The sequence below is a fragment of the Polyodon spathula genome, chromosome 3 (genome assembly GCF_017654505.1).
Source record: "Polyodon spathula isolate WHYD16114869_AA chromosome 3, ASM1765450v1, whole genome shotgun sequence".
NCBI lineage: Eukaryota > Metazoa > Chordata > Actinopteri > Acipenseriformes > Polyodontidae > Polyodon > Polyodon spathula.
In genome coordinates, this window is record NC_054536.1 from 85,712,749 (window position 1) to 85,737,827 (window position 25,079).

Sequence of the window (25,079 nt, forward strand, 5' to 3'; positions counted from 1 at the left end):
AACTCAGGCAACCTCCACAAAAAACCATGCAGAATTGACGTTTAGTAAGCAGGTTATTGTAGCCCGTTAGTATAATACATATGACTCTATACGTAAGGCCCTTAAACTTAAATTCAGTCAAAATGCAGGCAGAATGCAGCAACTAAATAATCGGAAAAACTAAACTAATTTCAATACAGAAAATGAAGCTACCTTAAACTGACCTGCTCTCAGAAGCAACATAATTTTAAGCAGATTCCAGATATTTGTCTGCAGTATCTTGCTTATTTCAGTTTCACAATGGTTCAGGTATCATTCTTTCAATACTTTTGCATTTGGCTTTTTTAATCCATTTAGCATCATCATTTTTTTTATTAGGTCTACACACTGTAATTTAACAGGCATGACCGTCAGCTTTTTACTTCTTTGGATACATTTGTTTTAACCAAATATGTAGGTTAGGGTATGTAGCCATAGGGTATGTATTTGTATATGCCTGCTAATACTAGAATCAGCACCTTTCATCAACAAACCTAAAAAGAAGACAGCCCTAGACATCTGAACATCTAGATCAGGGGTGTCGAGGATGTCGATCGCGGTCGATCACAATCCTGAACTTGTTTTTAGTAGACCACAGAAAATTTCAAAACATATTTGCCAGTTCACAGTGTGGACATATTATGACCTCTTCCTGGGATTCTGGTCTCCATGTTTACTGTTCAATAATCAGAAAAGGTGATGGTGCTGAGCTCTTCATTGATTCTCTGGTGTTGTATCTCGCTCAGGTTGTATGTATAGTAGCTAATGCTATCAGTTGCTGCTTCTATTGTCTCGCAGTTTCACTTTTAAATCACACATATACAATTACAATGGTCATGCACACTTTACAATACAGCTCCAACCCACAATATAACTTCCCATGCAGTCTTTGAAGCTGTATAAATCGAACTGACAATCCCCTGGGTGGAGTATTCAACAGGCTGGCTATGCTGTGCTGTGTCGGCCTAATCAGGAAGTGCTGCTGCCAAACTCATGTGAAAGTTATTTGAAGAAGGGTAAATGGGTACCCGGCAATAACACAGTCCTGAAGCACCATATACTTTGCTATCACTCCCGGTTCTGTGTTGGGCATATTATTTACTGTTTATTCCAATTTCTAGTCACTTTGTAGCTCAGGTCAAATTCAACAGTCTACACACACCGCCCCCTACCGCTTCTTGCACCACTGCTACTGCATAGCCATAAGATAAAAACAGCTTGACTGACATACAATTTTACCAAACCACCGTTATAATATCTTTCTCTCACCATTGCCGTTGCTAGGATTTCACAAACTTTAGTTTACTGGTTGATACAATACTTGCGATTTAGTGGGATACCTGTAAAAAAAAAAAAAAAAAAAAAAAAAAAAAATAAAAAATATATATATATATATATATATATATATATATATATATATATATATATATATAATAATATATATATATATTTTACTATGTTTACATGTGATTTTATTTTCTATAAGGCTGTGGTAAAGGTCTTAATATGAGTGCTGTACCAAATAGCAAGAAACCAAAAAATGTATCATTTTCACAGTGAGTGGGAGGAATATTATTTTTTTTACCACTGTAATTTCAAAATGCATGGGTCTGATCTGCCATTCAAGCGTAACTCTTGCTAAGAAAGGAAATGTCTAGAGTTGCTTCCCAACAATCAATCTTTACAAGGCCAATCTTGAAATGCATCCACAATTGCATCATTGAGTCACATACTAGCTAAGCACAAGAAACCGTTCGAGGGTGGAGAGAAAAAAAAAAAAAAAAAAAAAAAAAAAAAAAAAAAAAAAAACATTTTTATAGCATCAGATTTGTTTTTTGGTGATATAAAAAAAAAAAAACAGAAATCATTTCAGCTGTTAAGGACATTCGGCTCTCCAGAAGTACTGTTACACGGTGTTCAGAAGTGATGGGTGGGGAGTTGAGGGAGCAACTAAAGGAATACATGAATGTGTGTTCTTTTCATTTCAATTTGACGAATCGGTACATGCGATCGACACATCTCAGTTGTGCATTTTCATTAGAATGGCATTTGAAGACGTGACCGCTAAAGAGAAACTCCTCAAAATTATACAGTTGAAAGGAAAAACTCGAGGGGAGGAAATTTGTCAGGCATTCAAGGATTTTATTAATGACACACAGTTGCCCATTTACAAACTTCTGTCCATAACCACGGACAGAGAACCAGCCATGACTGCCCATACCAATGGGTTCTTTGCTGTTTGCAGAAATGATGAGGACTAAAGTTAGCATTGCACGGCTTTGTGTGGTAAAATGCTGAATGTTGCGTTCAAGATCGTGTGTTCAATTCAGGCTAGATGTCTTCAGAGGCGCCTTTTCAGGTCTCAGCTGGCTGAAAGTGAAGCTGAAGACACATGGATGTAAGGTGGCTGAGTAGAGGAACATTTCTGCAGAGATTTAGGAACGTGTTGATTGAAATCAAGGAGTTTCTGGCCTCAAGAGATGCTGAGTGCAAGCAATTCGAAGATGACGTTACTGCTCAGTTGAACAAACTCAATTTAGAGCTGTAAGGAAAAGTTAAAAAAAAAAAAATTTACTCTCTTCACAACTGCAGCGGCACAAACTGAGGAATTTCCCAAAAATTGTCAGAACTAGAAAGCCAGGGAAAAGCAGTTGCAAATTTGACCAATGATCGATATATTGAACAGGTGTACTGCATTACCAGTCTTTGACAAGCTCTTCCAACACTTTGCAATGCTAGAACCTGTAGCAATGTTTATGTGGTTTCCGTTTGGTGTTGATGTTGAAGAAATTTCATCAAAAATGGTGTTGTTGTTTCACATGGAGCGACCTCCATATCAATCTAGGGCATCAGAAGAACATTTTTGGAACCTTATTGTGGAGGAAAAAATATCCAAGTGTGAGAAAGTGCCATGTATTTCACAGCATTTTTTGGCACCTACCTCTGCGAGTCAGCATTCTCAAACATGAAGATCATCAAGTCCAAGTACCGGTTCACATTAGCAGATAATCACCTGGATGTCTGCTTGAGACTAGCAATCAGCAGCTACAATCCAGACTTTGAAGCTTGCTGATGCCATGCTGTGCAAGTCATCCACATCAATTTAATAAGAAGTTATTATTTCTTGTAATTTTAGGCAAAAAGTATTTAATCTTTTAAATAAAATGGGTCATTGTGGCAAAGTGGATGGTGAATGGAGAACAGGTGTAGCAGTGATGCGGTGCAGGAGTGAAAGCCAGACAATTGTAATCCGGTGGAAAGTGCTTTTATTTATATTCCAGGTCTGGTAACTGTAAAATAATAAATCCCTGGCAATACACAACAATGTGTAAAGCGCGGGGATAACAAAAACAGGGCACAGTCCCGAACAAAAACGAACACACGGTCACCAGTCCTGGGTGAGTGTAGTCGTGCTGGTGCTGAGTGCAGACACAGGTATTTCGTGATGGTAGTGCAGTGGTGATGGATCGTGCTGACCCTCGGCGACAGCTCCGGATTTGTGCTTCAACTGTCTGGTGGTGCAAAACACAGACAATTACTACACAGACAAAACACAACACAAAACATGTAACATGTCTCCTTTTAATGAGAGCTCCTCTCTCTGTCCTTCTCTCTGCTGAGCTTTACCCAAACGAAGGAAAAGATCAGCGTTACCCTGGCCCCTATATACAATCCCGTATGACATCTTGGTAAACGGTTGCAGCTGCCTTATTGCTTCAGCGGCCCCTTGTTTACCTTTCAGGTCAGTATGGTCTTACAACAGAGTCTCGCTTCTTTCCTGGCTGACCGACTTCCCAGCCCCGGAAACGAACTGTCAGGCCAGCCCTTCCAGACACTTCTCCTCCCTTTCTTTAGCTCCCTCATAGGTCGGGAGGGAGATTTACCACTAGAACTCATTGTCACATATAGACAGTCTGGCATTACTGTATTGTGCAGCATGTAGGTATGGGGGGATCGGTTAGAGGTTTTACTGTATGTAATAATTTGACAATTGATTGCTGGTAGACCTCGTTAGGATGAGGGTGGAAAAAGTTATATACTAGATAAAATATGAAGCCATGGTTATCCCTACTGAGGGCAATCAGGGAAGTGTTGTCATAAACTTTGATTTATGTTACCATATTAACATTATTGAGGGATGTCAATATGACCTGTCCACAACTGTTTAGTCTTTTGTTTAAACCTTTTATTTTGACCCTCGTTCCCTGATTGTTTAAATAAATATGCTTACCAATGCTAAACTGCAGCTTTCTGTCTCTGGGTCGAATTCCTGCCAGGAGCTGGCCTGGGCCTTGACACTATTCTGTCACACTTGCAAATTGTTCTTTTGTGAAATGTTCTTTCTCAAAATGTGTAGTAATATTTTAAAACAGCTCTTTTGATATACTATATCATAATACTATTTCATTACTTTATTTTTTTTGTCACACCTTAAAGATTAGGGCCCAGCTAAGTATGTGTATCTTTGATATTTGACTGGAGGCAACAGTAAATAACCTCATCCTTGTCTCCCATTTTGAAAGCAGATGTTTCAGTCCTTTCATCCAGGTACAAAATAATACATGACTAAACTGTTGACACCCATCCCAAGGCTTCATAAGTTTACAAGGAATTAAAAACTTAGCAGAAAAGCTTATATAGAGAAAAAAAAAAACGACATGAACTGTGGATTATAAAATAAAATTAGGTGTTTTTCAGTGGCTTCTGTCATCCCACAAATGCAACAATGTTGAAATAAGTAGTGAATAATAAAGTACAAAATGGAAATGAGCCATTGCAAGCTGCTTCCTGCTCATAATGACACCACCAGTCTTCTACTTTATATTTAAAGAAATCTTACTGCGACTACTGCAGTGTTTAATTAGCAGCTTTGTCAGACTGGTTCTGTGAGCCATTCCTCCCATCTGGTGTAATATATATATATATATATATATATATATATATATATATATATATATATATATATATATATATATATATATATATATATATATAGTTTGGTTTATGTGCAGAAAATCATTGGAACATATTTTTAGAATCTGTCATCAACAATTATTGTACAGTAGCACAGCACGTGTGCCCCATTGGTGTTTGGTCTCAGGTATTAAACAGATTGGGGCCATCAAAATGTGGTCTTTAATGCAATGATTTACATGAATTACCTGTGCAGTGGGATTCATGAAGACAGCTGTTTAACACAGGCTTGACTGTACTGGAAACATTCATGTTTTTGCCGGACCCAGTATGTATTATTGTTCTTGTTGTTTTAAAGTATTCCATGCAGATATTATAAGCTCACATTAAGGTTGACGGCGTGTGAGGCATTGCAGCACAGTACAAGCATGCAGTGAGCAAAATTGTTTCTTGCTCTGCTTGCTGGCTTTGTTGTACAGAGGAAGAAAACACAGAGATACACTGAACTGAAAAGTAAAAGTAGAAGTAATGCTAATGTGTCCACAGGCATGTACTTTCTTCAGAGAGCGATTATTCAGAAAGTTTTCAAACCATTTACTGTACCAGTCTTCAGATTGTACAGTACACACAGAAAGTGGATTGCTGTGTGCCTAATCACACTGAGCAGCATCTTGGCATTGATCTGAATGTTTGTCCCCAGCAAAATCATACCATGTGGACAAAATAGCTAGATGTATTAGCCTCTGTACACTGGAACATGTGTTCTTGCACAGTTTCAAAATGTAAATGTCATACATTTAATTAACAGTGAAAGAGACTTCTGGAGTTTTTTCATCTATAATATTATTATTATTTAGTCATTTAGCAGGTACTTTTATCCAAAGCGACTTACAGAGATTCAGGGGTGAACTATGAATCAACAACTGCTGCTGCAGAGTGGCTTACAATAGGACCTCGGTTTTATGTCTCTTCTGAAGGACGGAGCACAAGGAGGTTAAGTGATTTGCTCAGGGTCACACACAGTGAGTCAGTGGCTGGGATTCAAGACATGTTTTTTTAATTTAAAAAAAAATAAGCTAGAGAGAATATGGAATATTTGAGAACCATGTGTACCTATACATTATTATGTAGGTGGAACTGAAAGTTGTCTGTAACCAATAGTTACAAAAAGGTTAGGTGACACAATTAGCCCTGCCTATAGTGATCATGTGGCGTTTTAAGGTGTCTTATACATCAGAAAAATATTTAGCTTAGTTTCAGGTATATAGGTATTCAAACAACCACCTGAGGTGCAGGATTAAGATATGTGCAAACACTAGCGTCTTAATAACCTGCTGTATCCATGAAGCTAAGGTACTCAAATGCGACATTAACATCCTAACCTGCTGTTATTATTAATTACTTAAAAAATTCCGGACCTGCTTTTACAGGATGTTTAGGATGGGCAGTCAGCACAGATCTGCTTTGAGTGACCTATTCACTTTCTCTTCTGAAAGGCTTTGGATGTATTTGAATGTATTTCATTTAACTGTGTTCTCTTTCCCTCTTCAGCTATGCTAATGTCAAGAAATGCAGCAATGAAGGACGTGCCCTGATGCAGCTGGACTTTCAGCAGTTTTTAATGAAGCTGGAGAAGCTGACCGACATCAGGCCCATTCCAGATAAAGAGTTTGTGGAGACCTACATTAAAGCCTATTATCTAACTGAGAACGATATGGAACAGTTCATCAAGAACCACAGGGTAACACATCATTTGCTACTAACTGTATTCTCATCATGCTTGTTCTAAATCTTCTTGCTCAAATCATAATATAAAAATGATTAAATGATGGTAACAACCCTGCCCTAATAGTATGAAAAATGAGTTCTGCCATATTAAGTTTAACTTAAGTATCTTAAGTTTTACCACTTCAATGTATTGTAAATATTTTCTGGGATTTAAGTGACATTAGTATACAGTAAACTGGAACAGTGTATGGACACCAATATAATGCTAGACTATTGTGGACCTCCAGAATTCAGCCTCATCTGCAATAAATGGATAGGCCCTAAAGGCCACAAGACCTACTGCACAATAAGTGATTAGGTACCAGGAGCAAACTGATTGTTTTGATTTAGAGTGTAGTATTTGAACATTGTAACTCACTGACTAGAGTTTAAAGAACAAGCAGTGAACCAAAATAGTTTTTGATTATAAGAAACGGGGGACTGCTGTCAGTGCTGATATGAGTAACAAGTAATTCATTTTATTGATATGAATTAAGAACATAAGAACATAAGAAAGTTTACAAACGAGAGGAGGCCATTCGGCCCATCTTGCTCGTTTGGTTGTTAGTAGCTTATTGATCCCAAAATCTCATCAAGCAGCTTCTTGAAGGATCCCAGGGTGTCAGCTTCAACAACATTACTGGGGAGTTGATTCCAGACCCTCACAATTCTCTGTGTAAAAAAGTGTCTCCTATTTTCTGTTCTGAATGCCCCTTTTTCTAAACTCCATTTGTGACACCTGGTCCTTGTTTCTTTTTTCAGGCTGAAAAAGTCCCTTGGGTCGACACTGTAGTCGTCTTTGAATGCTTGAATTAGGTATTGAATGTAGTTTTGAATGCTTGAATTAGGTCGCCACGTAGTCGTCTTTGTTCAAGACTGAACAGATTCAATTCTTTTAGCCTGTCTGCATATGACATGCCTTTTAAGCCCGGAATAATTCTGGTCGCTCTTCTTTGCACTCTTTCTAGAGCAGCAATATCTTTTTTATAGCGAGGTGACCAGAACTGAACACAATATTCAAGATGAGGTCTTACTAGTGCATTGTACAGTTTTAACATTACTTCCCTTGATTTAAATTCAACACTTTTCACAATGTATCCGAGCATCTTGTTAGCCTTTTTTATAGCTTCCCCACATTGTCTAGATGAAGACATTTCTGAGTCATAGATTCCTTCTCCAATTTCAATATCTCCCATATGATATTTATAATGTACATTTTTATTTCCTGCGTGCAGTACCTTACACTTTCCTCTATTAAATGTCATTTGCCATGTGTCTGCCCAGTTCTGAATCTTGTCTAGATCATTTTGAATGACCTTTGCTGCTGCAACAGTGTTTGCCACTCCTCCTACTTTTGTGTCGTCTGCAAATTTAACAAGTTTGCTTACTATACCAGAATCTAAATCATTAATGTAGATTAGGAATAGCAGAGGACCTAATACTGATCCCTGTGGTACACCGCTGGTTACCACACTCCATTCTGAGGTTTTTCCTCTAATCAGTACTTTCTGTTTTCTACATGTTAACCACTCCCTAATCCATGTACATGTGTTTCCTTGAATCCCAACTGCGTTCAGTTTGAGAATTAATCTTTTGTGCGGGACTTTGTCAAAAGCTTTCTAGAAATCTAAATAAACCATGTCATATGCTTTGCAATTATCCATTATCGATGTTGCATCCTCAAAAAAATCAAGCAAGTTAGTTAGGCACGATCTCCCTTTCCTAAAACCATGTTGACTGTCTCCCAGTACCCTGTTACCATATAGGTAATTTTCCATTTTGGATCTTATTATAGTTTCCATAAGTTTGCAAATTGTGCAGCGTGCTTTTCAAAATTGTGGGAATAATCGTGGACACCATACAGTAATTGTGCCACAGTCTGTTTTTGGTGTGTTTGACAGACCGTGCGCCAACAGTAGATTAGTCATTTTCGCCTTTTAGAACAAAAATCAGCTGTACCTGGCATTGTAAAGCAGATGTAGTTCTAGGTAGGGAGAAGGTAGGCTTCTCTATGGAAGAATTCCTCAGGACCCCTTTGGGGGAAACTGTTTGTTCTCGTATTTTATACCACATTAACTGATGTTGCCAGCTGGGACTGAAGCCAACAAGTAACTTTCTTTTCTCTTGTATCAGAACTCATGGAAATACGTGTGCCCCTTGAAAAGTTTAACCCATAAACAGTTCGTCATTTAATTGAATCAGCCACAAATAGTAATATGCTATTGTAAGGGGAATGTTTTTTCTGTTATCATCTGCATTTAAGAAGGTATATTTAAGTACTCAATGCTGCCTTTTTAATAGTAATTTTAACTGCAATTCATGATTTTTTTTCAGTTTTCATGCAAATAAATTGGTTTTGCTGAGAACCTTGGGCAAATTGTAAATTGTGTTTCTTTGTCCTAGTATGGTGAAGTAATTAATAATGATATGACCCTTAAAGACCTAATTCTAAGCCCACCTCGCTGCTATGGTACTTCTTTGGTTTCGGCTTACATTTTTTTTCAGGACCCCAATGGCAAGTAACTGAGGAGCAGCAGAAAATGGATTTAGATGTGTATGTAGAGTAACGTGCCTTACGTTACACAGAAACTCAAAAGAGACATTTTAAAATAGCTGGGGAAGACCAGGGATGAGTCTATAAGTTTGATTAAATTGCCCTTTTGAAGGTAAATCTGTACAGATCATAAAGCAGCTCTTTATTTTGTAAGAATCTGTGGTTTAATGTCCAGAAAAAGAAGCCTTGCTGTTTGTACTAAATTGTGTATATGTATACAGTTCCCCAGCAACAAACTTAGAAACATTTACTTGTATTCGATTTTAACAAACATTTATTTATTTTATTAAAATGTTTAACATCCACAGGTGATTTTATTGAGAACAAATTAGGACCTATTAGACTGTTTATACAGATGGTTAAAAAAACAACTTGCAAGTGACATGAAATAATAAAATAAAGAAACATGACGATGATGAACTGCGTTTTCTTGTTAAGAAAAAATAATGTGTTAGTTCAAATGCCATAGCTTTCCCTAGTTAAAATAGAAAGTAGTTTGTTCCTTTCTGTCTGGGTAATACAAATGTGTTTTTTTTTTTGGCCAGGAATATTCCACCAAGCAGCTGACCAATCTGGTGAGCGTTTGCCTCGGATCCCACATAAACAAGAAGGCGAGACAGAAACTGTTAGCAGCTATTGATGACATCGACAGACCAAAAAGATAGTTTTTAAAATATCCTTTAATGTGGGAACATAACTGTCATGGATGGCATGGTTACAGCAAAGCAGATTTATAATGGTCAATTAAGAAAATACATCAAGATGTATTGTGCATGTTAAACTTTTTGGAGTAGTGTTATACTGTATTAAAAGCTGATTAGGGTAAATTGCTTTCCTGTTGCATTTTATATGTCCTATTTTCGTCCAAGCTATTCTCTATGTGTGTTCTAGAACAATGTCAGGTGCATGTAGATTTATAAAATTGCAATGCATTTTTAACTTGTATTGATAAGAAAATGGTCAACATGTTATTAGATGAGTTTTGTCTTAACTGGAACCATGTATTCTTAGTCCAAGTTTAGAGGAGTATTTTCTCTTGAGTCAATCACTTCATATTTTTTGACCATATATCACTAATTATTTGGTCCATGCTAATTAATACATAGGGTGCACATCATTATTTGGACTTGTTTATGATTACAACTTAAAGAATAACAGATTGCCAGTGAGTGAATCGAATAAATATAATACTGTATGTTTAATGTAATCTGTAAAAAGTGATTCAATGACCAAAATTATGATTGCACAATAAATACTCTTGAAATCAAGTGTTTGGAGCATATCTGTTTCCATTTGTCAGCATGAGCTGGTATTGGATCTGTTATAGGGGACTGCACAATAATATATTCATTTTAAGGGAACATACATACATATATCCTTAAATGGACAGAACTACAGTGGCTCGCAAAAGTATTCACCCCCCCTTGGACTTTTCCACAGTTTATTGTGTTACAACATTGAATCAAAATGGACTTAATTAGGAGTTTTTGCCACTGATCAACACAAAAAAGTCCATACAGCTGTGAGTTAAAGATTTCTAAGTCTTAATGCTAGAGGAATCTGCCTAATTATGTCTCAATCCTAAAATTGTAGGTGATGCAAAACTTTTGGCCATCGCTGTACATGATATGTAAAGGTACAGGAAAGATATATCAATTATGTTGTAATTTATTATAGTATATTTTTGTATGGTAACAAATACTTGGAAATACACTCTCCACAATGTTTACTAGTACACAAAGTTTACTAGTACATTTGAACTCAAATGATCTAGCAGTGGAGATTTTATAGAAGCATATTGTATTTTGTAGAGAATTGCCTAGTTTGTGCTAAATGAGAAGTACATCCTTATGAGTAAAACTTGAATCTGTCTTGGATGACTGCCTGCTTTACAATTCCAATTTAAACCACTTCTCTTTCCACACACATTTTTGAATGCAATCTAATAATCACTTAAGCATGCAGTGTATCAAACTGTCATAGTACATGTGTTTAAATATCATGGCAGTTTTAATAATTTTAAGATAACAAATTTGTACATTCATAAAATCGATACTTTGCTGCAGCATACTTACTTAGTTTTCAAATGGCATTTTATATGCCTGCATGATATGTTACGGAGAATAAATCTTAACTGTTCTGCAGTGTTAAACTTCACTGCCATGTAAACAAGCTCTTTGTTCCCTGAATCATTAATTTTTCAGTCCATTTTTTGCATATGGTTTTTATTTTTGCTTTAATACAAAAACTTACTGAATATCAAATTAATGTGATATTATTACTATTAAGTGCCCCTTCCTTTCTCATGTTTACCTCATTATTCAACATAATGAAACCATTGTGATTGGTACTGCTTGTTCATGACTCAATCCAGTCGTAAATGATACTTTTCAAAATGTCTTCAAAAGAGATGTATTGATCAAAGCGTGGTATATATTATAATATGTAGGGTGAAATAATGCTTGTATAATTGTCATCAGCACTTTTGTTTAACAAATGTCATTGCCTATTGACATAGCATCCCTTTCTATATTCGGAATCAGGAATATAGTTATAAAACTATAATAAGTAATGGTATTACTTTGAAATTGTAATGCAGAAAAAAAAAAAAAGCCTAGACAGAAACTCTGGATCCTGTTGTACTGTAGGGGTGCAAACAAAGCTCGATTGCCTACATGATATTTATTTTTCATTGGTTTTCAGTAACAGCAGTTTGTGCAAGTAATACCACAAACATCACAGAGCAACAAAATGTTTTTCTGCCTAATTATTTTTTTTTTTTTTAAACAGATGTGCCAGTTGTATAAATATGCTCATGTGTAGCAGCAAGCCATGGTAAACTGTGAATATGCATGCTTTAACACGCTCAAAACAGAAGGCAGGCTTGTATATATATTCAAAATAAAAACGTGTATTGTCAAAGGCCATCATTTTGGTTCTAGGTGGGTGGGATTATAACTTCCTTATTTTTGTTATCCTGCCTTTCAAACACTGTCAGGGTATTTAATACATGTATTTAGGGAAAGTCATAAACAGACAAACGTAACTTTTAGAAACGGAGAGTAATTTTAATTTGAAAACCTAGTGTTAAACACATTGTACAATAATTAAAGTGAAATAATTTAAGCATTTTCACTTTAAACCACATTAAAACACAATAAATAATTCAATTTTATTGGGAAAAAATACCTAAACAACTCTTAAACTTGCGTCCACAATATTAGTTATAAAAATGATTCTAAAGCCAATTTCAGTTAAGTTTGATTTATTTGTTGTTTCAATCTCCTAGTTTTAGTAAATCTAAAACCCTGAGATTGTTAAACAAGATGATATTATACCCCCGTAAAGGTTCATTTTTCAATTAAATTTTAGAATAAGGAAATTAGTCATTTCTAGTCACTTAAACGTTCCATGTTTCATGGTAACAATTCATTTCATGGGGGAAAGTCATGGCTCCTTGTATCCACCAGCCCTTTATAAGAAGAACATTGTATATTGTCTTTCAGACATTCTTAATTAACAGATAAGGATCAGCTTAGTTTGTTTAGACCGGACTGCAAAGATCAGCACAGAGGTAATCTAAACTAAAACCAATTAAATTTTTTACAACCCTCTGTTACTATTATCTAGTCCTTTTAACTAGATCTAGAATGTTAGGGGGTAAGGAAGGCAAGACAAACTTAATTAATCTTTCTCTTAAGTCTCATTTTAGATACAAAGTACATACAATTACAACTACGAATTTCTCCCACACTGGTCTGAATAGTAATAAGCACCCAGATGTTTGTGGTGCACTGACGCCAATAATCCATTGTAGCCTCCGTGGCAAGCAGACGCGAGCCGGTTCTGAACACGGAAATCGATTGATGTTGCCCAGCCGTGTGGCTAACACACTGACAGCATGGTTTGTTGGGGCAATAAATACTCTTGAGTCCGTGCACAGCAGCGCAAAATTAGCCACCTGTACTAACGCAGCAATTGATGCCTCCACTGGCGGAAATTGGGCCAGACTCAGCTTCTCCACATCGTGCACCCTGTATAGGGTGTCCATAGACCAGAAAACAGCAGGAGCTATAGCCGGACGACAAGCATGACTGGATCTCAAAAAGAAAATCCAGCTGCACTGGGGGATGACACGGGAAAGCTAGCAGGCTTGTCATCAAAGATGGACTGCCTTGTCTCACCTTCTGTAGGCCAAGGCACTTGCAAGACTGCAGCGACCCTCTTGATCAGAAGTAGAAACTCTGCCGACAAATAAAGGCAGCTAGTGGGCTCCCAAGAATAATTTTACAAATATTACTACTTTATCCAAATACTTGTGAAATCTCTCTTCCTTTTTCCTAGATTTGCGTTTAACTTTGAAAATCGCGGCCAAAGTTCTTTGATTTTAATAACATTGCAATGCTTTTGGTACAATGGTAATTGTGGTATTTCATTACATGTTTGACCTATAGGATTTTATTTCTATACTGATTCAAAACACGAGTTTTTCATTTGTGAGATTTTAACTCAAATTTACTGAAAGCAATATGGTAAGCTTTAAGATATTTCTCAGTTGAGGTGTGTCTTTGAAATCAGACTCTAGGACCATAAATCCAGTTTCTCCAGGAGTTGTTCAGAAACAATTGTGTAGTGAGGTTCAGGGGATTAGTCAGGGGACATCTGCTATTTTTAATACGAACGTTCACCAAGTTGAATGCACCCCTGATCTGTTGTTTTGTTTAATTAGTTTGTTTTACTGTTTTTATTGTACTTAACATTTTATTGTACTTACATTTTTTTCTTCTTTGCGGAGCACCATGAGATGGCTTGCCATGAAAGCCACTCTGTAAGTAAATTTTGATTTGATTTGAAAAACTGAGATCTCTGTAACTGGTGGGACTATGGATAACACTGTGTAACCATTTTTTTTTGTTTTTTTTTGGTTCCTGGGTAGTAAGTGTTATTTCCTAATTGCTTATGCCTCAAAAGTATAGAAAATGGCTATTATTCCCCACAAACTTTGCTTTTGTGACCAGGATAGTGATATTTTGAAATTTACCTATTTTTCAGAACATTCCAGATAGATTCAGTGCTGAGTAAACTTGGAGTAACTTCTAGAACTTTCCAGTAATATAAATAGTAGTATAAATACAGGGGCCTTAAGCCCACCAGTTCAGTTTAGTTCCAGCTGCCTAAGTGGATCCATATCTGCATTTTTCTGAGATGGCATCAAGAGGCTGCAATGGTGGCATTCCTGATGGGTCTCCAAGGCAGTTTTACCAAGTTTCCCTGCTATCTTTGCCTTTGGGACAGCAGGGACACCAAGGCGCACTACCACAGGTGCGACTGGCCACAGCGGACCGAGTTCTCTGTGTGGAGGAACAACGTCAAGTGGGAGCCACTGGTGGACCCCCGGAAGGTGCTGATGCCACCACTGCACATTAAATTGGGCCTTATGAAACAATTTGTCAGAGCTCTAGGTAAGGAGTAGGCAGCCTTCAAGTACCTTCAAGACTTCTTCCCTAAGCTGTCTGAGGCAAAGGTCAAATCCAGTGTCTTCGTCGGACCACAGATAAAGAAGATCTTGGAGTGCAATGAATTCCCCAAGAAGCTCACTAGTAAGGAGAAAGTGGCTTGGAACAGCTTTGTCGCAGTGGTTCGGGGCTTCCCAGGCAATCACAAGGCCAAAAACTATGTGGAGTTGTTTGAGACTCTGGTGAAGAACTACGGCACAATGGGCTGTAGGATGTCCCTCAAAGTCCATATCCTTGATGCTCATCTTGATAAATTCAAGGAGCACGTGGGAGTGTACTTGGAGGAGCAAGGCGAGCGCTTCCACCAGGATATACTGGACTTTGAACGCCACTACCAAGGACAGTATAACGAGAACATGATGGGAGACTACATTTGGGGGCTGATTCGTAAAAGTGATTTACAGTATAATCGTAAATCCCGAAAAACTACTCACTTCTAAATCTTTTATAGTCATTTTTGTATTACTTTAATATAAATACATGCTAATTTGGATTCATATGTTGTTTTTTTCTGACTTTATGTGAACGAAAAGACCGTTTTCTCATTGGAAATAGGTACATTTCAAAATATCACTATCCTGGTCACAAAAGCAAAGTTTGTGGGGAATAATAGCCATTTTCTATACTTTTGAGGCATAAGCAATTAGGAAATAACACTTACTACCCAGGAACAAAAATTGTGTTACATAGTGTAATAACTGAACTCTGTGTATTCAGCCTATTTGATAGCCTGCCTATTCATGTTGCAAATGTAAGCAAGCTGAATCAGAAAGTTAAACTTGTCTTTAAATAGAAATTTTCTGCTGTTGAGAGTTTTCATATGTCTGATTTGTAGTACAACAATCAGTTGCACATGTTGCCTGTTCAGCTCTGACGTATACGGCCTGATGTTATGAAGTAGAGAAACATTTACAGGACAACTTTCAAAGCTTTTTGCTTTTTTTAACTGAAAATAAACTCCAGCTAACTCTCCAAAACTGGTTAAGTGAAATATATAACTTGTACTATTACTTTCAGAAAATCAAGCATGTTTTGCTTTGAAAATCACCCCGTTAATGTATTTTCTAAATTCATTTCACAATTTACCAGTTTATCAATGGTTTAATTAAGAATCAGAGTCAGATTAATAGCAGTCAATTACAACATGTGGGTAATGAAAAAACAGGAGGTGGGTAATGAAAAAAAGAAATTAAATAAAAGGTACACTGTGAAAATATGTGACAAAACTTTTAAGCCTGCTGCAGTGGAAACAAGTGGATTTCCAACATACGAGGAATCAGGTATTTTCTTGTAATAGTCGTTTCCATGGTATCCTGCAATACTGCATACCTCCATATAAAATAGACTCATCAATCACTGAAATGAGACTTGGTATGACTGTATGCTGTGAGAGTGAATTTAGCTGGTCAAGGAGGTCCTCCAGGTCAGTGTTCAGTGTCTGTTGAAAACCCATTTCTTTCTAGATAGGATTACCCTTTTGCAGCACTCCAAAATGTGTGCTTCAATGTTGAAGGCAAGAGAACTGAATGCAATTACTTCCACCCACTTCAATTCTATATCCACTTGAAAGCTCTTTTCTGTTCCGTCTGAGAGCACTGGATGCAATGCAACATGCGTAGTAGTTAATGCTGTTCTGTCTTGACAAAAGCGCACAAGCAGTTCATTAGAACATTTCTTAAATACATCACAGTGCATGCTGACCATAAATATTATTGTTGTGTTCTTCCTAAATAATTTTAAATCAGAAAGGTTCAAATAAATGTTTAATTTTAAAACAGATGATGAAATTATCTGCTTTTGTTTCTATTAGCTGCTATTGGCCAGCACTAATGTAAGTATAATCATTGCATGTTGATCAGCCAAGCTTTCAATCTGATCAAATTAAATGTTGTCATGCATCACAGATCTCCACGCTTTGTACCAATGCTCATTGGTTGATTAACAAGAGAAGACTTTAGTAGTGCTACTTGAAAATAGCAGCATGGAGTAATATTGGCGCATCAGCGTAATGAAGATGGTGCTGTTTATTTAGCATGCTTGGGAAACACACACACACACACACTAACACGCTCACATTCACACAAGCACTTGAGTTACAGCATTTTATAAATGACATAGTTGATCGAAATTAGAAATGTTAGATTTAGCTGGGAATTGTGTAACATTTGATTAGAGCAGGAAAGTGGAAAGTTGTTGTATTTATTTAACATTAATACATTACTACTGTTTGTGTATTGTATTGATTTGATTTATATGTATACGATTGATTGATTTGTTAAGTCTGACCTGTTGTTAGAGCAATACAACAACAACAAAAAAATCTAGCAAAATATAATAGAAGGGCCTGGGAAATAAGATCCAGTCCAATCTTTTTTTTTGTATTTTTGGCTTTATTATAGATATAAAATAAAACAAATAAAAGTGCATATGTCTTTATTTTATTTATTTTTCACATGATAAAGGAAATGGTTTAAGTAGAACTACATTCATGGGTGACCTTTTTAAATTAAAAAATGTATTGTTATTGCCTTTATTATAATTTAATTTGGAAGTAAAATGTATTGAAAATCTGATTGTAAAACCCAGGCTACTCTTCTAATTAAAGCTCATAATAAAATATCTCGGGGAGTAGCAAACACAGATTCATAAATCAAATATCGGACAGAATGCAGCAGATGGATAGCAATTGTTTTACCTTACTGTGTGATATCTCTTTCTCTCTCTCTCTCATTCCTCCTAACTCGAACAACCCCCTTCCAGCACATAGCTGCTGTTTATATTAATGTGAATGCTCATGCAGAAACAATTCCAGTTTGTAGAATAAACCAAATTATAAAACACCTCAAACACTCCTAAAACACAAAACAAACTAGAGTGCAATTGGACCCTAAATAGAAATGACACCCTTGCAGAATACCTGGTAACTGTGAGAAACACAAAGCAGAGGCAGATCCTGACCAAATACCTGCTCAGTGAAAACAGCCTGTCCATTGAAAAAGACACAGGCAGACTTGGCTGGCAGGGGGAACAGGCTCTATGGTCACTGTGAGACAGAAGAGGTTGAGACTCACTTCCTAACACATTGTGAGAAATATAAAAACATAAGGGACATTTTCTTTCCCAAATTCGGTGATTTAGTCCTAGAATTCCACAAAATGCATGATACCTAGAAGCTGTCAATCCTGCTGAGGGAAGACAAACACACAGCCATACTGGTCTTTATATAGTTTAATTGTTTATGCTATATATGCGCTTTGGCAACACAATTAGTTTTTGCCAATAAAGTCAATTTGAATTGAATTGAAAAATAATAATACACTGGAGAAAAATTGCATAACAGATCCAAAGTCTCAACCAGTTTCAAAAATCTCTCAAATCTGTCCAGGTCATGCACCATTTTAAAATAAGCCTACTCCGTCTTGATCCTGGAGACCATCAGGACTCTAAACAATACTGATAGGATTTATAAAATAGCTAATTTCGTCTGACCGATAACAAAGTGAACATCCATCCAAAACTGTACCTTATACTAAAAACAAAAATATGTTTAGTAAAAGTAACTCCCAAAGAAGCCAACAGGTTCTCTGAAAACAGAAAGAAGGTCTGCAGCCGAGGGCAATTTACAAACAGATTGAAAATGAACTCTGCCGCGTGACAGAAGGGGCACTGGACACTGATCTCGGCTCCACTCGGCTCAGGTTCCGGTTTGTGGCTATAATGCCATGCAGCGCTTGAGCAGGGGAAGCCTCCTCCTCCTCCTCCACTGCCACTGAAGGAGAGACAAGCACTGTGGGGAACAGGAGCTCCTGTGCTGGAGCCACATGCGCCTCCAAAGGGGGCCCCACACAGACTCCTCCTCTCCCTCCACCGGGTCGGCCGCAGCAGTTTTCTTAAGTTGTTTTTTCCTAATGACTTCGGTGTACATCCCATCTTTGTCTGCATCAGGCCAGCACTGCAGCCCCCTGTTCGGCTGCAGCCTCGCTGCTACCCAGCACCTCCACTCTCTTTCTCTGGGGCAGCGGCTCAGGTCTTGCCAGCTCCTTCACCTCTGTTCTCCCAGCAACCCTGGCCCCCTCCCTGTTACCACTACTACTACGTGTCCCAGCCTATAGCTTGGGGAAAGCATGTTTGAGGTGCCCCTGTTCCCCCGCATAAAAAACATTTAAAAACATCTGTGCTGGCAAAAACAATGTAGTCCCTGCCCTCTACATTAAACCACCAAGCTACATCTAAGCTTTTGACTGGGTTATCAAGCAACACAAATACTTGTCACCTGAACAACATAACATGTTTCATTTCTGGATTTCCGAGAGGAATCATCTTTATTAGAAACAGTATTTTCCCATATCGGGAAAGTTCTCCGTCGATTAGTGTGTTCTGACATTCTGGTCTGACATCACCGCCCAAGCCTGCTTGCCACAGTAGCCCAATAGTATTTTATGGTAGCACAGTAGTTCAATGGACTATCAGTACGTATTGGAACATGGCCAAAATGTTGTGTACTTATTGTATTTCAAGTTGTACCTAATATTTTGATTTGGGTGTTTTGAAGTTAATGATGCCATATATGACACAACTACACATGTACACATTTAAAGAATGACATTTACAAGTTGTTGCTGGTTGTAAATGTAAAGGACTGTACAGTATTACATTGTTAATTTCTCCACAAAGGCAGGTTTTCACTGTTATTACAGATGTTGACCAGATAGTTGTCACGCTGTGCTGCGCTTGGGCTTCAAACACTTCTGAGATTCAAGAAACTGATTTGGAGGGGAATGAACGTATTTGTGACAGAACAGTTGAAGGATACATTCCTTTTTCTTAATTACAATAAATAACTTGACAAGCTTAGTTTTGCTTGTACTTGTGCTTCATTATTATAGTCTATTTTTTTTTCAGCCAATTAGTAGATCATAACAGATGTAAAGAAGACTGCTGAGAATGCATTACACATGTATAATTTGTGCATGGGGTGAATTTATTTTACGTGACTGTTGGCATGCCTTAACTTGAAGACGGAACACCATTTATTTTAAACTCAGTTAGAACTATGTTACAAAGACATCAATCATTTTCAAATAAGTTTTGCAGAAGGGCAGCTTCTGTTCTGGAGATTCTTGGAATGGTGAACAGTAAATAACTTTGGGACAAAGCTTATAAAAGGACCTTGCACTATATATGGTTTTATTTGCTGTAATTTTTTGCCAATCAATCATTTCATTTGGTAAACTATACAGGTGTGTGTATAAAGGGCTACAGAAAGCCCAGTTGAGAGCGACAGGATGTAGGAATAGTTTAAACAAAATGTTTTGTATTGATATAAATGCTTGGTATCAACAGTCCAGCTAAGCTGTGTACCTGCTGTTTTTACACATAAAAAAATGTGAAATACACACTAAATTAAAATTGAATGTGTAAAAATATGCACAGCTTGCTCCCACCTCCCCTAAAACCTCCGCTAACAACTACATCTCCCAGAATACAATGTATTCAGTTACTAGGAAATTGTGCACAAGAAAAAAAACAATCCAACAAACATTATCCAACCTCTGGCTAGCCTTGTTGTTTCTGCAGCCAATCACAGTAAGAATAATACAAATTTGATGCTACACAGGTTGAAGCGTATACACCTACCAGCTACAAATCCAACTAGAGCCATCGTCAAGAGGCACCTCTAAAAAAAGGTGCCTGTAATATTAAACAAACTGTTTTATAACTTATAATGCATTCCTTATTGTATTTATCTCTATGACTTTATATTGAAGTTTTAACATGTTCACTGAATTTAAGAATGTAATGTTAAAATTAAAATGTAGCACCCGGGAGGGGCACTGGTTCTTTCTGATCAGATTGAGATCAGCCAGGCAGAATACCAGAAGGAAAGTAAACTAGACCACATACGTGTCGTGTAGGCGAAGATGCCTCAAGGGGTAACCATTCTCCCGGTACCTCACGTCGGCTGAGACAGCTGGGTGGCCAGCTCAGTTGGGTAAGAGGGCGTGTGGGTCTGGGAAGGCGTTGCTGTGGAGGAACCATGCCTTTCCCATCAGCATGTTGACAACACCTTTGAATGCTGCACTGAGAATCTCTTCCAGGGTGCTGCTGCACATGAGAGTGACAACGCATCCAACAAAAGACATCAGACAGTGCATGCCTCCTGGACTATCACATGCTTCCATCTTTCAGGAAAGGACCACTTGACTTGCATCACAACTTTGTACAACTGCATGTCAGCACTCACATGAATGAAAGGTGCACCATGTTGTTACATGAACTTTTCAATGTAGATGAGTGTTGATAGAACAGTGGCAGGATGGGAGGGTAGGGAATCTGTCTATGGACCAAACAGAAACCTTTGTCGATCTCCACTGCAGGAAGGACTGTCTTCTTCTGGCAAATGATAAAAGTTTGTAGGAGCAAGATCCTTCAGTGAGTTCATCTCCTGTTTGGAAATCTGTGGGATTTCGGCAGCAGGAACACAATCCTCAGATTCTGACAATAGTAATAAACTAATTAGGATAATAAATATGTGATTGATGAGGATCACAATGATCTTATGCCAATAATATCACCGGTAACAAATTTTCTATTTTTTTGGTTCCTGGGTAGTAAGTGTTATTTCCTAATTGCTTATGCCTCAAACGTATAGAAAATGGCTATTATTCCCCACAAACTTTGCTTTTGTGACCAGGACAGTGATATTTTGAAATTTACCTATTTTCCAGAACATTCCAGATAGATTCAGTGCTGAGTAAACTTGGAGTAACTTCTAGAACTTTCTAGAACTTTCCAGTAATATAAATAGTAGTATAAATACAGGGGCCTTAAGCCCACCAGTTTAGTTTAGTTCCAGCACCCTAAGTGGATACATATCTGCATTTTTCTGAGATGGCATCAACAGACTGCAAGCATCTGGCAGATGCATTTTGCTATGTCTGCGGCCAATTTATCAAGACAAGAGCGAAAAAGTACTCTGTGGAAGCATCTGCTAAGATGTGTGAGGCCTACAAGGCATATTTCGGCATGCCTGTCGGGGATCAAGACAAACTCTGGGCACCTCATTTCACCTGCGAGCACTGCAAAGGTAAGATAGACAATTGTTGCTTGGAATTTTATGTTATAAAATTTGTTAACATTTTTAAAATTGTAAAAGTTTTTAATTTTAAAATGTTTTACAATTTTCAATGTTATTGAAAAAATATATCATATATGAAAAATGTTGCGAGAATCTCTTACACATTAGTCATGGGTGATGGTACAGAGGGGAAAAGAGAGCCGTGAAGTTTGCTATCCCAAGAATTTGGCAGGAACCCACTAACCACTCAAGCAACTGCTACTTCTGCATGGTGGACCCTTCCAAACGTCGGACTGGCAAGAATGCACCTGCTATCACGTATCTGGACCTTCCTTCATCCATCGCCCCAGTGCCACACTGCCATGAGCTCCCTGTATCCACTCCTCCGGAGAGAGAGCAGCCATCTTTAGAAGAGAGCAGCAAGTCAGAAAGCGAGGAAGATGTTGTAGATCCAGATGACAATTTCAGAGGTGGAGCTGAGGAGAGAAACCCATACTACCCCAACCAAAAAGACCTCATCGACTTGATTAGAGATCTTGGTCTCACCAAGTCCAATGCTGAGCTTTTGACATTTAGGCTCAAGCAATGGAAATTGTTGGATGAAAGTGTGCAAGTCGCAGATCAAAGGAAGCGTCACCAACTTTTTTCCAGCTTCTTCACCCGTCAAGATGGGCTCTGCTTCTGCCACAATGTGACCAGTCTGTTCAAGGCAATCGGAATTGCCTGTAACCAGAATGAGTGGCGCCTCTTCACTGACAGCTCATCCAGGAGCCTCAAAGCCGTGCTGCTCCATAATGGTAACAAGTACCTGTCTCTTCCCCTGGCTCACTCTGTGCACCTCAAAGAGGATTACAACAGCATCAAGACCTTGCTGGACGCCTTGAAGTATGATGAGTACGGCTGGGGGGTCATAGGAGACTTCAAAATGGTGGCATTCCTGATGGGTCTCCAAGGCAGTTTTACCAAGTTTCCCTGCTATCTTTGCCTTTGGGACAGCAGGGACACCAAGGCGCACTACCACAGGCGCGACTGGCCACAGCGGATCGAGGTCTCTGTGGGGAGGAACAATGTCAAGAGGGAGCCACTGGTGGACCCCCGGAAGGTGCTGATGCCACCACTGCACATCAAACTGAGCCTTATGAAACAACAGTGTTCTATGAATACCACAGCCATGCAGTGACTTTCTCTGTTACCATTGGAAGTAAGCACCTGAAGGTCAAAGTTGTCAAACAATGCACTGATGAGACCTCCAGTATTTAACAGATTTCTATAAATATCTCTGTCTTGAGATGTTACTTTAGCAACAGACTTTCTGAATCGCAGAACTTCATCATATGAACTGATGTATCCGCTTCCGTGGAGAATGTCGATCAGCTCCCTTGATCCAAACTGCTGGACACCCTTGTAAACAAGCTGATTATTGCTCATATGCCTTTTTAGGGATATGAGCAATAATATTAAAAAGATACTATTATAGCTACATTGTCCTGATATTTGATTTCCTACCTGTTTTATATACCTATTATGTATGTTCATGATTATCTGCTTGGTTCATTAATTGTCATGCTTACTAACTATTCCAGCAGAGATTCTATAAAGAACTCTAGTTCTAGAATCATACAGGATCTAGTTCTAGAATCATACACAAATTTATACATGATCAACTTCAATATTAAGCAAATGTAGATGGTATAAAGAATCACTTTAAAAGGCTAACAATTGTCATCAATGGCCCTGAGGAATGCGATCACATCCAAAGGAGATCACTTTGTAAGAAATATAGTAGAATAAAAAGCAACATATGTATAGAAAAGACAATGCATGCATTATCATATCCCTTACTAAAAAGAAAATGCTTGACATTTTAAAATGAAAAACATGGAAAGGAAGAGTTATGTGCGTAGCCAGTAAGCCTAAGAACACATTCTCCTCAACACATTGACAACTGTGATTACACAGTACCCTGTTTTGACAAGATTCCAAATGTACTGGAAGGGATAATGAAGGAAATAGGTTTGAGAATAGATGAATACATCTTGGATTCCAAAGATGAGACGCAGTTTGTCAGGAACATATGTAATTGCTGCAGTAAAATACAATAGTATAACTACATTGGCAGCTAAAACAACCACAAGAGAAAGCATAGAATTTGAGAGATTAAAAGTAATTTCAAACATTCAAGAGAGAAATAAATAACTAAAAAATACAGTATAGTTCAATCTATCGTTGGCATTGCCAAACAAAAAACCCAAATGGACCAATATGATTAAAAACCCTCTCCTGGACACATGGACATTCATACTTAATTACATTTATGATACTGTTTATAAACATGTCAAAAATCTGTGAATACAATTTTTTGCTATGTTGTATATTTATTTTCATTTAAAAATAAACACAGGACATATGATTCATTGTATTCAAGGTAAAAAATATAAGTAAAACAAAAACACATTTGCATTCAGAGATTTGGAAAGGCTGCAGTTTTGGCTGGCTGTCACTTTGTGATACACGTCTCTCTCATTCTGTATACACACAGATAGCATTTAAAAAGGAACTATCCTGAGATCGGTCCTCGGGCACTCTTCGGTCAAAGACTTTGTTGCACTAGCTCCATGAATGCAGCATAAGTAATTTGCTGCCTGTTGCTCTTAATTGAGTATCAGAATACCTGGCCAGGTTAATTTAATTCTCTGTTCAATTGCTAAATAAGTAATTTTGTTCTCATTTTTAAAGTGGGCCTTTCAGATTCCATAAGTTAAAATTAGGTGAAGCTATTTCAATTTACTGTTAACTTTTGATAGGGATTTATCGCTGCACTGGACTCCCTCTCCTGTTTTAACTGAGGATCTTTTCTTTAATTGCCTCATGGACATTCTATTTAGATTCAGGTGGTTTTTGGTTTTTTTTGTTGGGGTGATTCTTTTTCGGGTGTGGTTTTTTGTGGATGTAGAGTGTTTGAAGAGGGAGTTTGCTGGTCTGTAAAGGAGAAATCAGGAAGCAATAATCTTTTGGTTGTTAGAAACAGTATTTTCTCTAATCTGCCATTTTTCCAGTTTAAATTAACCAATTATCTAATCTCCTGCCAAACTGAAACTAGCCACATCGTTCAAATTGGTTATATGGATCCAAAGAACAACAACAGTGACTAATCCATTTATCATCATCACTTTTTGTCTTCTTACCTGGTTGGAAACTCCAAGCTCTACAGGACCAAGGAAGAACTGGGTGA

General features: G+C 37.7%; 1 protein-coding gene across 2 annotated transcripts in view; it reads left to right on the forward strand.

Annotated features, from left to right (window-relative positions):
* LOC121313550 (syndetin) overlaps nucleotides 1–10,521 on the forward strand; it is a 146,176-nt gene extending 135,655 nt beyond the window's left edge. For both annotated transcript variants that reach the window (XM_041246230.1, XM_041246231.1), the window contains 2 exons: nucleotides 6,484–6,673; nucleotides 9,799–10,521. In XM_041246230.1, coding sequence (XP_041102164.1) covers nucleotides 6,484–6,673; nucleotides 9,799–9,918 — 310 coding nt within the window. In that variant the 3' untranslated portion in view covers nucleotides 9,919–10,521. The remainder of the gene's footprint in view (nucleotides 1–6,483; nucleotides 6,674–9,798) is intronic.
* The last annotated feature ends 14,558 nt before the right edge of the window (nucleotides 10,522–25,079 follow it).